The sequence below is a fragment of the Plectropomus leopardus genome, chromosome 16, assembly GCF_008729295.1.
Source record: "Plectropomus leopardus isolate mb chromosome 16, YSFRI_Pleo_2.0, whole genome shotgun sequence".
NCBI lineage: Eukaryota > Metazoa > Chordata > Actinopteri > Perciformes > Serranidae > Plectropomus > Plectropomus leopardus.
This window is the reverse complement of record NC_056478.1, coordinates 8,317,420-8,332,326: the sequence shown is the minus strand read 5'-3', so window position 1 is coordinate 8,332,326 and position 14,907 is coordinate 8,317,420. Positions and strand designations below refer to the sequence as shown.

Genomic DNA, 14,907 nt, shown 5'->3' with positions numbered 1-14,907 from the left:
TCAGATGTTAAACTGGTGACACTAATCTTGAAACTGTGCTGATTATATAGATCTTTCTTGCTGTCGGGGGGAAGATGTGTGTGAAACATCCATGTTTACGCACTTATGGGTGTAAACTGTAACTTGACTGGTGTGCGGCGGCATACAGCCACAAGGCGCTTACTCTAGTTTTGAAATTAACGATGGACATCACTTAATGGATTTGCTAAATTATCCTCAATCCAAACATACAGTAAAACTCTCAGTTATTAACTTGTGTGGTTTGAGGTTCGGAAAGCTCAAACTGGTCTTCTGAGTGCTGTTTGAGTTGTCTGAGGTGCTCAGGGGAGCTAGCTGTTTTGTGGTTAAATAAAGTCTTTGACCCCAATTCCTCAAAGTAATGAAATGAGTCCTGAGGGTTCAGTGTGTGAGCAGTCGTCCGTTGAATCAGACCTGTAGAAGCTGTTATGTGATAGAGTGAAATGTTGTTATAAATGTACAGCAAGAAAGGTTCAAATTACAGGTTTGTTTTGTTGTAGTGTTTAACTTAATTTCTTTCCTCCACTGGCCTTGATGGGTATAATTAATGTGTTTCCTTCCCTCCTCCTCAGAGGTTCATTCAGTACTTGGCTTCCAGGACCTCCCTGTTCAACCTCAGCAATTTTATCGACAAAACCGGCTCTCACGGTAAGAACAACTTCACAGTTTCTGGCAGAAAACAAACAGGAAGAGATGAAAACAAAGCGAGCCATCTGGCAAATAGGAGGGGAAGACACAAACTGCAGGAGGGACTGGACATGATCACACACATAAAAACAGATGCTGGCATTTCTTTCTCTAATGCCCGATGTCTCAAGTGTGATTTCACTCTCATAATCAGATTTTTATAGCTAAATGTTGTGGATCTGGATATTTTCTTAGCTTTTGGACAGTTAACTTTTTCCCAGCACCTGCTAAAAAAATGTATTGTTGTAATTATTGTTGTTAAAAATGCCAAATCTGAGGTAGAGCAAACTGGCTCGAAACATCACTTGTTTTGCCATCCACCATACCCTCCACCTCCAGATGATAAAGTCATCTCATACACATGTAATCTGATCCATGATGTCTCCCCGCCTGCTTTCTTACATGCATTTCCTGTTTAGGCTATGACATGTCTACATTCATCAGACGGTATGGACGATACCTGAACGAGAAAGCCTTCGCCTACCGCCAGATGGCTTTTGATTTCACCAGAGTCAAGAAGGGGTACGTCAAACATGGTTTTGCTTTCCCAGTAGACTTTTGCTTCCTCATAACTCTACTTTCGACTGTCTCGACTAAGGGTCGACCGGTGTTGGTTTTTCAGGGCTGATACTGATACTGATTATTAGTAATTAATGAGACTGATACCTGATATGCATTAACAATAAAAAAAGGAAAATCTGTCTGTCAATATTTAAAATTTTGAATATAACAGTCTCCAACATAAAACTTTGCTTAAATGTCTTTAACAAATGATCAATCAAAACTGAAATGTTCAACATCATATGTGGCAAGGTCCCAGCAACTTTTTTTATATAAAGTCATGAGAAAATAAAAAAAATGAAAAAGAATGAATAAAAATAGTTCCCTGAGGTTTTACGAAGTAAAAGTTCCTCCCATGCTGCCCCTTTCTTTGCACTTTCAGGATGATAAACTGTCACCCCATAGTCTAGACAGTTCAGGCTTTTTTTTCTATTATATGCTATATGTAACATCTTTTCTTATCCCTGTGAAACATCTAACACTAATGTTCTTCAGTGCTGACGGCGTGATGAGAACCATGACCACTGAGAAGCTGTTGAAAGGCATGCCTGTTCTGCAGACTCAGATTGACACACTCCTGGAGTTCGATGTGAGTCAGACTTTGGCTCGATATCTGTGCTTATTTTACAGTAACAGCAACATAACAAACAGGTAATCCCAGGGCTCATCTGTTCTCTTCCTCCTCTCAGGTTCATCCCAAGGAGCTCAACAATGGGATCATCAACGCTGCATTCATGCTTCTCTTCAAGGACCTTGTCAAACTGTTTGCGTCCTACAATGATGGAATCATCAACCTATTAGGTCAGCAGACCATGAGTACCTCCCACTTGGCACCTCAGCTATAAAAACATGCACCACAGAGAATCTGAACCTGCAAACTTTGTTTCCCCTAAATAGAGAAATACTTTAAGATGAAGAAGAGTGACTGTAAGGAGGCCTTGGAGATCTACAAGAGGTTCCTGACCAGAGTGACAAAGATTGGAGAGTTCATGAAGCTGGCTGAGGTAAGGGGCAATCATCAGTCCTTGAAGCTGGAGTTGGCAGAAACCTGAAAAAGACAAAACAAAAGAGAGTGGGGGAGGTTTGCAGCAGGTGGTCTAACCAGTGTAACAGCAGCAACAGAAAGTTTTCTGATCTAGTGGGGAGTCAGAGCTATGCAGTCCTGTTGCAGGATTTGGGTTGCTGCAGCTGACTGTGGGTTTGTCTCAGGAGCTGCTGTCCGCTCTCCTGATGTCGAGCTCCTCTGTAGCGGCAGAGAGTGAGCAGGTGACACACTGTGATTCTAGGCTCTAGCTAATGTTAGCTACATAAACGTTAACTTGAAGCCACAGCTGTAAGCCTCTAATTAGCCAAATGCTATTGTACTAGCTACATTTTCTCGCCATTCCTGTAATGCTTCGCCGATATTGACACACGTTTTGTTTCGTTTACTGTCAGACTTTCTTTTAGACTGTCTTAATAGTCTGTGTTCCTTTCTTAGGTTGTTCTGCAGTGCAGAAAGTTGTTTTTAATGCTGGAGTAGTAACACTGCAGGATTCTCTGCCATTGAATCAGGCTTTTACCAAAGGAATGTGCACACCCGTCTGCATTTTCAGCACAGCCAATAGGAACGCCTTCTTTTTGAAATGACCTGTGATTGGCCAAAGTCTAAAGCTTGAAAACAGCCAAGAGGAGGAGCAGAAGTTTAGTTTTCTCTCAGACCACTTGATGCTCAAAGTTTATTATGGGATTTTGTCGAATGACACCAATAAAACTGCCTTCTCCAGCTTTAATACCACCTTAATAATAACATATTATATAAGTCATGTGTGGGAACTGTGCAGTGTCGTAATGCTGATTTCAAATTCTTTTCCCTTTAACAGACAGTTGGAGTTGACAAAAACGACATTCCTGACATCAACTACGTAAGTTAACACATATCTTCACTCTTATGTTTTTTTGCCTGGAAGTATTGAGACCAAGAATGTAAAACACATGAATAAAACCAATCCCACCTCACACACACATACAGAAACACCCATGACTCACCATAAATTTCCCCACCCCAGTGTCTCCACCCGGGGGTAGTGGTGGATCTAGCAGACTCAGATGACGAAGACTGTCCTTTTACACCTCTTGAGGACCCGGTAACCACAGAAACTCAGGGTGCCCTGGCTGAGTGCCTGTTTACAGGATGGCGTGTCGGCATGTTGAGCCTAATTAAATTTCAAACACACAAATCACGTGTGTTTTAAACATGCATGTGGGTATTGCAGTGAGATTTTCCAAAGCCCTGTCCCTCTTTCAGCCACTTGGACTTTCACAGCCTGACATTGTAGGAGATTGTAGGAGTGATGCTAGAGATAAGTGGAAAGGATTGTTTATTGATTACTCCCGTTTCGATTTTTTTTTTTTTTTTGTCAGGCTCCCAGCAGTATCCTGGAGAGTCTGGAAACACACATGAACGGTCTGGAGGATGTGAAGGGTGGAAAGAAGGGGTAAGACACTGTCAGTTTGGGTGCTTCTTGCTCTCACTGGGAAGCCAGATAAGAAGAATTAGGATTGTTCAGATCTGACAAACTCCCTATTTATTTTTTATAGAGGAAAACACGTATTTAACCAAAAAAAATGTTGGTAGAAACAGGCCTCAACAAGTGCTATATTTCTATAATTTCCTTTAACCCTTCCTCTCTTTTATCCCCTTTTATGTTCATTTGGAATCACCAGTGAAGGGTGAGCATATGCTGTATGTTTTGTTTGGAGTTCACTAACTTCTCTAGAAAAATTGTTTTGGTTTATTTTACCGTCATTTCCCTCCCGCCAGGTAAACTTACACATTATTCACATGTGAATCACAGTGTGTAGGTGATCTCCATGTGAATAGCAACATAACCGCACCACAGCTAAGCTTGGGTTTACCTGTGGAAATGTCTGTATTGATGTGATTACATGTGAGAAATACATGTTTTAATCAACAGTAGGTCACCTCAAGTGTATGATCACATCTTGACATGCAATGTGAATCAGTATATGAAGGTTTTTTCCAAAGATATATTGATTAATATCCCAAAATTTTAAATGTTATCTGATAATATGAGATTATTTTAAAAAATTGGACATACAGTTTATTGCTTTGGAAATTAAATCTTCTTTTGATCACATGATGTAATTCGTCTTGCATATTTGTTCTTTACCTTTAAAAATAGACCTATAAAATACTCCTCAGTCTGTGTCCAGAAGATCTGTTTCAAGCAAAAGAACTAACAACTCCTTCTTTGCTCTTTCAGGTCTCCAACAAAGGTGAGAGTCAACATTCAAAACAGTCAATATCTTTACTGAGCTCTTCCAGTCTGATGCACCGCTGTAAAAGGGGCTTCTCTGTCTGTCTTTCAGGGGTCTCCGACAAACAATGTGTCTCCAACATCAACTCCTGCCAAGTCTTCAAACGCTGTTCCTGCATTGCAGCCTCCTCCTGGGGAGACAGCTGCTGCTGCTGCTGCTCCTGAGCCAGCTGAAGAGTAAGTGCCCTTTAAACTCTGTGACCTCCTCGCTGCACCATTCTTGCTAAAATGTGAATCACATTTTTTCCCCAAAGAATCGAGATCACAATTCTCAAACATCATTTTTTAATTTAAAGGGCTTTTTAAAGGGCTTGACTTACATATCATGTATCAATGGGCTGGACCTAAACCTAAAAGTCTCTTGTACCAATAAAAAACCCTTTAAGGCTCTTTAGGTTTCTTAGTTTAGATTAGAACATCATTAACTTAAAAGCTACTGAATGTAGGAAAAAAACAATGGAAAGTTGTGGCTTTAATATCAAAATCAGACCATTATGTGACGCACTTGTTTGTCTTGTCTTGGTCTCAAACAATGATCTACTGCTGTCTGCTGCTTGGCAGCTGTCTTGCGTAGGCATCCACCATCCCTTCCACCTCCTCATAAGAAACTCAGCTCATACACATGTACTCTGAACAACATCAAATACTGATGATACATATAAAGAATACAAATGTTACATATCTGTGGTTTGCAGAAACGTACAATGTTTATTCTGGCGACTGTACTGATCAGCTGTGGTTTGTGCTAAGTGCTTATTAGCAAATGTTAACATGTCAGTACATCGTAACGTCACAGCTTCACTGCATAGCTGTAGATCTTCAGTCTTGTTTTTGGCTATCGCTGATAACAACAAGAGGGCCATTCAGAGAGCACAGACTTCTGCCAAAGCCAAATGCTCTGTCTGGCAATGTTAACTAAAGTGAAAAATAATTTGTGCATGCCCACTGCATATATTTAATGGATTCTTCCTTGGCCCGTGTTACACCCTTCCACCAAGTTCCATGAAAACCGGGCCAGTATTTTTTCTGTAATCCTGCTGATAAACAGACAAACAATCCAACCAACAATCAAATCAAACCTTATTGGCAGAGGTTATAGACTTTACTTACTTCTGCAACAAGCAGATGTTAAATAAACACCTTCTGCAATGTATGGTTTATTGAATGTCTCTCCCTGTTTGTGTCTCTCTCCAGTTCCTTGTTGGACCTGGATCCGCTGTCCTCCTCAGGTCCCTCAGCACCATCAGCTGCCCCCACGTCTTGGGGAGGTAAGTTTCCCTTCCTCCTGCCAACTGGTTTATTTGATATGATGCAAATCCACTGTGTAGCATTTACAGTATATCAGTGAGTAAGTACATAAAATAGTTTGTCTTGATAGTTGAGTTTTGGTTAGAAATGGCTTAATTTGCAGTGTAGGAATCAACTTTTCATTATATTAGAGTAAACAACCAGGGAAGTGTCATAAATTGTTTGGCCCTTTGAAATCAGGAGCGAATCACTTTTCTTGTATTTGTATTTAGACCTTTTAACCCCGAGCACATAGGTGCGAATTTAAAATCATTTTAGAAAATAAATACTGTTAGATAATAACATATACATTACATTACCCACATATACATTACAATACATTAAATAGTATTTTTAATTATAGCTAAAGTATTTTCTGTAGATTTAATATTTAAAATTTTATTACAGAAGTATCGTACCTTTTTACACACTTTTCCCATGTTATTTTTCTTTTTTTTCTTTTTTTCTCTGTTTTCTTTCTTTCCCTTTCATTTTTTAAAAACATTTTTAGATTATTTTTTTTTTTTGTTCTTTTTGCTAATTTCTTGCAAATTTTTGGGTCATTTCTTCTTTCATTGCTCATTGCTTTTTTCAGAAATCAAACCAGTTTGCTTAGGTTCCAAAGACTTCAGCTTAGACTTGAACTGAAATGCATTTTCCCTCTTCCTTTGCTTTCTGCTTACGCAGATCTTCTTGGATCAGGTGAGTCAGACTCTTCACTTCAGCTCCAGCCTCTAGTCTAGACGTGTTGTAGTTTTATCTTTAATCATCCTCCAGGACACCTCAATGTCAGTGGCTCTCTTTCTGAACAAACTCTTCTCTGAAATTAAGGCGACCTGGAAACAATATCAGTGTTTTAATCCAAACTGAACATAAAGATAGACTGTAATGTACAACTGTGACATGGTTACCTCCCTGTTTGTGTCCTCAAGCTGTTTTTTTTAGTCTGAGTGGTCTCTTTGTTTCTCTCTGCCCTCTCTCTCCCTTCCCTCCGCATACTCCATTGTCTGTTTTTGCTTTACAACGGGGGCTTTTTTGGTTGTTTTTTTATTTGTTGGTCATGATCGGATGGTGTTGGATCATTTAACTTTACTTTGGTTAAATTTGCTTTGCTTGGTGAAATCCAAAATTTCTTAATTGGCTTTAATTTGAATTGGACCTTTTTGTTTTGGATTGCTTTTGTTCACTGTTGCAACGGTGACTCAACTGGTTATTTTGGTTGCTCTTTTGGGGTTTATTTTGGTACCTTTCTTTGGGGATTTCGAACACCCCGTTGGTACTCGCAGAAATGGGCGATTCCTTGCTATCTGAACCCACCCTCACGGCAGAGCCCGCCCCCTCCCCTGCAGCAGCAACGCCCACTCCTGCAGCGGCAGAACCCGGAGTCTCTCTAGCTCCTCCCACTAGCACAGCAGCCGCCACCTCCCCTGGCGCCGCCAATATGGATCTGTTGGGAGGTTAGTGGGCTTCCAGAAAATTCTCTACGAAAGAATCACTCTGGGAAGCTCAACCCCAAAAACATCACACAAATATAATAACACAAAGATGACTGCATGCTCTGACACAAACAGTATGTAGACAGAACTATGCTGATTTATCACTGATGTCTGTACTCTACTCACAAAGTTGCATCATCAAAAACAGTATTTATGATGCACTGATGCACACCTCCATCATTTTCAGGTATCAACTGCCAAGTGTTCCCAGAAAAGTAATCAATTAAATAATTATGAAATACATTTTGTAAAATATATAAATTAACTGATAAAATGTGAAATAATTTAACTCAACTCATTAGAAACGTTATTTCATTGTCTGTTTCAGCTACTTTATGTAGTACACTGTCTCATAAAGCCCCACTTCAAATTTACCGAACTGTCCCTTTAAGAAGCAGGGGGTATGCGATTGGCTGAAAAGGTGACAGGGCAATGACTGGTGATAATGCTGCAATCTGCTGTACTCAAAATTTGGGAGAAAAAAAGACCTCCGACACAAAAAAGTGCAGTGAAATGGTCTTTGAAATCAGGTCTGGATGGATTAGCAACATGGCGGCGTACACAGTCAAGGAAGTAGAATAACTTTTGTATTTATTACATAAAGTAGTATTTAATGTAGTGTGTGCTGCAACAGTGTTGAAGATTCAATACAGATGATTTTTGCTTCGTGGAAGTCTTTGCAAACATGCGTATCTCTTTCTGCATCTAAAGAAAAAATGAATGCACACAAGTTTTACCACCTTATGCTGTTGTCTGTGGTTTACATTATTACACTCAGCAGCAGTTGACACAATTTTGAGTTGTACGTTATTTGAATGAGCAAAGACGAGCAAGACAGTTGACTTGATTTGATACAGCGTTTTCCTTCCTTAATGTCGCTGTGCCAGTTCATGTAGGTCATCTGTAGATGCTAGTAAAGCTCAGAGGCTTCACATCGAAGCATCAGTTAGCTGTGGGCGTCCATATTGTCCCAGCCAGATGCACTGGGACACATTTAGATCATAAGTCGGGAATATCAACTCCTAATTTTTATCATCTGACTTGCAATGCATTGCAACATAACACCGCTGTCATTAAAAGTGACATTTTGACATGAAATGTGACTTAAAAACAAATAATTATTGGGGTAAATGCTATCATGAAATAAAAAGACTTTTCAAAAATGAAAGTAATGATGAAATAACATTTCTCAGTAATGGGTTGCTTTATATAACAAATGATTGCTTCATTTATTATTTCACATTAAGTATTCATTTGATGATATACTTTATAGTTACTGATTTATTTAATATGACCACTTTTAGGGTTTCATACATAATAGGATGATAGCACACAATCTCATTCCTTCACTTTCACAAACACAAATACGGTACTCCTGCACAAATACTCCACACACTCACAGACATTTCCTGCATTATGTAATTATGTTCAGCCACACGCTCACCTTCGGCTTGCATATAAACATACTGCTGCACTCATTCTCCACATGCGTCTTGTTTGATAGGCAGACGTGCTTTTCTTTGACCGCAGTGAAAAGCAATTCTATCAAACCTTGTCACATGGCTACAGCTACAGACGGCAGCTGTAACACTTGTAGATTTCAGGCTTATTTCGTTCGTGCAGTAGATGAATCCTGTAGTGCCTCCTGTCTGTATTCCCATTTGTCCATTCACCTGTCAGTCATTAATGTTCCGTATTAAAGCTACAAAAGCTACCGATTGTTACAGATGAATACTAAGCTCACCTTTATTTTCCTGATGCTCTCTTCTCCTCCTCATGTTTCTTGATTCCTCATTTTCTCTTTTCGTCTTTATTTCTTCATCTGTCTCCGTCTCTCCGGGTGTCTCTGTCCTCTGCTGGGGTTTGTGTGAACCCCAGATGCCTTTGCAACACCTGCTCCTGCCACTGAGGCCTCTGCAGCAGCAGCTGAAGGTGGGGCCGCTGCCACGTCCGCCCCAGCCGCCAACGCTGGAGCTGGTGGGTGACAGAAAGTCTGTGTGTGTGAGCGTCTGTTTGTGTGAGTGACTTTGAGCCAGTGGTGGAAAATACGTGTGCACTGAGCGTACAAAGTACCTGATTGAACTAGCTCCACACTGCAATACAGCAACAAGGCTGTTTGTGTTTTCTGCTTTCTGTAGATCATAAACTGGTGGATATGATGACTTTTTGCTAGAGACTGTTCAGCTTAAGCCTCAATATTTGAGCATTATATCATGTATATACCCATTAATTGCACTTTTAAGATCCCTTGGTGATTAATGAGGTGTATTACCAAGTAGGGGGGTAGATTATCAAGGAGGGGAATGCTCGCCTAAATATTGAGGCTGATAGGCGGGTATACTGTAAACAGCCAGAAAAAGAGGTGGGTTTAACCCACTGCTAGGCAACAAAAACAAGGGCGCCAAAAGCGAAAAAGAACTCTGTGACTAAAATTACAATTATCATCCATTAAATTGCCAGAGAATTCATCAGAAAACATCGGCAAACACATCACAACTTGTGAACCGGGAGCGTTCCCAAAATTTCCACTTCAGCGGTCATAAAGAGCACAAGAGGGAGGTGGTTTTTTTAACTTTTCTCGTAAATGTAGTAAACATGGTCCAATTTAAAGAAAGCAGAAGAATGGTAGCTATTTTTCTCTTCATCTAACTCTGCAAAAAATAAATAAACATATTCTCCAAAATATAGAACTACTTCCTAAAGTAAATTTTGACTGACAATACTTGACTGATTAGTTCATGTCTTTATTTCAAACATGTAAAATACAACAAAAACAGGAGTTAAAAACATATGAATGACAATAGGAAAAAAAAGACACAAGAAATTCCTTCTACAAATTGCCTTAATTTACATTTGCGAAAAGGAGTAGAAAGAAGTATAAACTTATTTAATCCTACTCCTTTACTCAGTGAATGACTCCCTTGAAGAAATCCTAAATATGTTATATATGTACCCTTGTACACATATATACACACCTATATGTAAAAATGTACAATTCTGTCAATACATCTGTTATACAATAAACTATACAAAATACAAATATATTCACATACTCATATACATTCATATAAACAAACTAGATATTTACACATAGCTATATTCCTGTCTAAATAAATATCCATGTAAACACCTGGTCATTGTCTTAGTCAGCAATCCTGGAAGACATTTGAACCCAACACCCAAAAAAAGTATGGATAATTGTGCCTTTTCTTTGTTTTGCCATTAACACACAGAATGGACCTAAAGGAGACTAAATTTGACAAAAACTTAACAGGATTAGAATCATTGGCTGCACCTTTATACAGCTTTCAAAATAGCCCTCACAATGGAGTATTATTTTGTTTTGGTATTACTGCTTTACTGAGGTCAAGGATCTGAATGTTTTTTCAACCTCGGGTTTGATGCCACGACTGTGAATGAAACAGATGTTTGGTAACTTACAGATGTGCTTGTGTCGGCGTGGATGTTTTAATCACAGTTTCATCTCAAGGCTTTGTGCAGGGACAGTAGGCGTGCAGATTTGCTGTTGGTGTCCGCACGGTGCTATTGTTGTTACCATGGCGATCATGCACAATGCTCTCACTTGTTTTGTATCTTTTGGCATCAGAAGATTTGTGCGTTTTCTGTTCTTGAGAAACACTGCCTGTGGCTGCTGTCTGGTTTTAGTTGTAGTTTAGTTGTGGTTTGTTGCTCAGGTTTATACACCGTGACAGTGTTTTTTTTCCCATCAGACATGCTATTTTAAGCGGTTTCGACTGATGGCAGGAGTGTGTCGGAGCTCTGCACGTTCTGTCCTATTCTTCCTTTCAGATTCTTTTCTTCCTCAGCTTTCATGTCTAAAGCTAGGGATGTCCTGCTTGGATCAGAGGGATCAGTATCGGGCCAGATAAATGCACTTTTCAATAGATAGGGATTGGTTATTTTGAGCATGTTCCCCACCTGATCCTTTGTCAATGTCCGTCGTCACACAGATGGACGGAGAGCATGATTTGTGGCAAATTTTCAGGTTTTATGGTTATGCTGCTGCTCAAATAAGTAGAAACTGTTGCTACACAACTTTATGTGGAATTGGTATTTTTTATTGTTCATTTTTAGTGAACAAGTTTCACAATAATGCTGTAATAAGCGAAATTGTGACCGATTTTTATTTGTAGTGACCGAGAATAGAAAAGTTCAGCTATAACATGACTGTGAATTGGCATTATGATGATATTATTCATTTATAGTGTTCTATAATTTTATTATAATGCTACACTAAGAAGAATTGAGACCAATTTCTGAAGACACATTTTGGTTTACTTTATTTTCTTGAAAAAGCAAATGCTGCACTAAGTGGAGTTGTGACAAGCCACATGAAAATATTTTTAATTTTGTTTACTTTGTTATTTTTGTAAATCTACATACAAAAAAAACCTAAGGAACTGTTTGGATGCAGACATTTTCTCTTGTATTGTGTTGTAAGGCTATTAAACTGTCAAGCATATACAGTGGATCAATTTTAATGACTTTAAAGCACTTGAAGTGTGCATTGTGCAGCTGTATTATCCAGGTAAAAAAAGTATCAAATGACTCGAATTGTAATTGGGGCAAAAAGTAGACTCGATTGGGACATCCCTATCTATAGTTGGACTTTTATCATCCTCACATAAAACATGCATATTCTGTCTTGTATTGAAGTCACAGACTAACGTCCTCCCTCCCTATTCATGTGTCAAATTTCCTCCCCACCCCACTTCTTCCCCAAAAGACCCCTTTGCTGCCTCGGATGGCGGCACCAGCGCAGCGCCTTCAGGTCTAGATCTTTTCAGCATGATGACAGCAGAGAATGATAACCCGGGCAGTTCGCTGGATGCCTGTTTTACCTCTGTGGTGCCCCAGCCCTCCCCCTCCCCTTCCCCTTCACCGCTCTTCACCTCCAGCACCATCACCACCACTGCAACCATTTCAGCTCCCATAGCTCCCAGCACCGCCAACCCTGCGACTGACCTTTTCAGCGGTAAAGAGATGTGTGTGGTCCGGTATCTTAATGCTTTTTGCTGTAATTGATTGGCATCCTCCTGAATCTGATTCTGCTTGTCATCCTCTGCCCTCTTTTATTCTTCTTTGTTGGTTTCATCAGACTAAAGTACACACACCAAAGACGTTTTTTCACTTGGCTGCTGTGTGTGAGAGCATCCTCACCATTTTAAAGCGTTGTAATATTCCCGTCTCTGGGTGCGCATGTGTTTCGTAGATCTCTTTGATTCCATGCCAGACACGAGCTTCACCAAAGCCGACCCCGCGCCCAGTGTTGACTTGTTTACAGCAGGTACCCTGTTGCAACTCCTTCACTCTCATTTCCTGTCTTGCCGTGCCTGTTTTTCAGCTTTGTCCTTGGCTTTGATCAAAGGAGGAGAGAAAGAAAAGGAAATGAGATTGCTCTCTTCTGGGTCAGCTGAAAGCTATTGAGCTGAAACGTTTACTAAATCACTGTCACCTTCTTTCCCATTCGAGCATGTCCTGCGTGTGCTTGATGAATGTGCATTAGAATGAATCACAGTTAATAGTTTGTGTGTTTTTGTGTATTCGGGCTCTAAACATCATCTCCACCTTGCCCTCCTCAGCGGATGTGTTCAGCTCCCCTGCCCCTATCCTCTCCTCCGCACCCCCACCCAAAATTGACACGGGAGCCATCATGAACCTGTTTGGTGGTGGGTAACTCAAGTGACTGCCTGCCCTCACTCTGCCTCCCCATGTTTATGAACACGTCACCAGAAGAGGAGTAGAAACTGTGAAAGATCACATGAAAAAAATGATATTGATGTTAAGCTTTATCAGTGTCAGAAACACTGGGTAGCTCTGTTGTTGCATAATTTATTTTTGTGTTAAAACTCAAAGATATCTTGTTACTATGAGAATTCTTTCTTTGTGGGTTTATCATGGAGGTATTATTAGCAGATATCTTAGTGTCAAGTTGTCAAATACCGACACATGGTCAGTGGCCCTCAGCCTTAGATATCAACACACTCAGGCACCATTTAGCAGCAGCATTTTTTGATGCTCCGAGCAACTGTTGTAGTGAGCTGCATATTTTGTGGAGCTGGATGAGTTAAGCCAACTCTGGACTTTCACTCTGGAGACCACTGTTTTTGTTCCATGTCAAACCAAAAGTCAGTAGTTATTTAAATGACAACATGGTGTGCTAATATTTAAAGCAGACTAGGCTAGTGACATATGTCATGTGGTGTTATATAACATTTATAACAAACATACTTATTTAAAGCCAAACCATGATTTCCTTTCTCAACCTAACTACGTACCTTTGTTGCCTAAACCTACAGAGTTGACCTTAAAAACAAAGTGTGTGACCCACGTTCTAATTTATTCTGAAAATAGACTGTATCCATTTAACAATCAGAAACTGCATTTCCTATTAAATTGGAAGTTTGTTTATAAAAGACACAATGCATGTATGGACCGGAAATTTTAATCGTGGCAGGTTGCCACAAATAAATAATGTGTGGGAAACCCTTGAGTTGATATGTAGGGCCACTGACCAAGCGTTGGTATTTGATGAGTTTGGGGTGAGAGTGTGTTGCTTGATTTTGTTAAAATATACAGATTATTTATGAACTTCAAGCTGTGACTTCAGACCTGGAATTTTGTGTTTTATTTAGTTTTTTACTTCTTTTTTTCTGGCTTTAGTGTCTTTGAAAATGCTCCTGGACGCTTTACTCTGACTGTCTAATGAGTATTACATTATGATGTTGTGTGTATGTGTGCATATGAGAGTATGTTTAAAATTCTGAAAGCAATGTTTCCCTGTTTATTCAAATATACGTGCATCTATGTGTTTTGCCTTCCTGTCTAACTCTAAGCACTTTGTTTGGCATTACCAGCGTGAAGCCGAAGGCTCACTGTTACCCCCCTTCTTTGCCCTCATGCTGCGATGGGAATGGCTCATCAACCTACTTTGACCCTGCGTGGCACGGTTTGGTATATTTTGGGTTGACCTGCCAGAGTCCACAGGAGGAGATGCCACAGCCGCTGCTGCTCCTGCTGCCCCCGGTGCTGAGCTCATGTCAGGTAAAAAAAACTTTTTTTTAAAAAACCTGTATAAAATTTTGAATATTTTCATATTCAGAACAATAGTGGAATATTAACGTGCATGTCAGCAGTCAGTTTGCTGCTTTGTGGAGTCAGTCATCCACTGTTTCTATTAACTTTGGTAATGGTTAATGAAATAGTTTGCTGTTAGCTATTCTACATTTTTGTTTTATGTTTGTATATTCTGAATACAGAATTACTACTCATTAAAAAGCTTGGGAGTTATTTGACTGTCTCTGGTTCAGTATTAAAGCAAAGTCACTGTTGAGTCCTACAGATTCACACTGTGTCCATATATGGTCATATTAACGTCATCATCGCGTCATCTTCATTTGCATAGTATTACTGTGGTCATTACTGTCCCGGGGGAATACCTCCCGTCTTTGCCACCTTTCTGTGACTGGTAACGGTAGTAGTTGTTACCATGGCAACGTGAACCCCTCCTCACCTGG

The 14,907-nt window shown here is 39.8% G+C and overlaps 1 protein-coding gene across 2 annotated transcripts in view; it reads left to right on the top strand.

The window, feature by feature from the left end:
* Positions 1-14,907, top strand: part of LOC121955757 (clathrin coat assembly protein AP180-like) — a 30,828-nt gene that overhangs the window by 9,785 nt on the left and 6,136 nt on the right. Inside the window, exons 4-21 of one of the 2 annotated variants that reach the window (XM_042503831.1) lie at positions 591-666; positions 1,125-1,227; positions 1,762-1,855; positions 1,956-2,067; positions 2,164-2,270; positions 3,129-3,170; positions 3,670-3,743; positions 3,973-3,978; positions 4,533-4,545; positions 4,639-4,763; positions 5,781-5,854; positions 6,561-6,575; positions 7,160-7,330; positions 9,248-9,346; positions 12,117-12,365; positions 12,603-12,677; positions 12,973-13,059; positions 14,369-14,434. In XM_042503831.1, coding sequence (XP_042359765.1) covers positions 591-666; positions 1,125-1,227; positions 1,762-1,855; positions 1,956-2,067; positions 2,164-2,270; positions 3,129-3,170; positions 3,670-3,743; positions 3,973-3,978; positions 4,533-4,545; positions 4,639-4,763; positions 5,781-5,854; positions 6,561-6,575; positions 7,160-7,330; positions 9,248-9,346; positions 12,117-12,365; positions 12,603-12,677; positions 12,973-13,059; positions 14,369-14,434 — 1,588 coding nt within the window. The remainder of the gene's footprint in view (positions 1-590; positions 667-1,124; positions 1,228-1,761; positions 1,856-1,955; positions 2,068-2,163; positions 2,271-3,128; positions 3,171-3,669; positions 3,744-3,972; positions 3,979-4,532; positions 4,546-4,638; positions 4,764-5,780; positions 5,855-6,560; positions 6,576-7,159; positions 7,331-9,247; positions 9,347-12,116; positions 12,366-12,602; positions 12,678-12,972; positions 13,060-14,368; positions 14,435-14,907) is intronic. The other variant, XM_042503833.1, reaches the window with a different exon arrangement.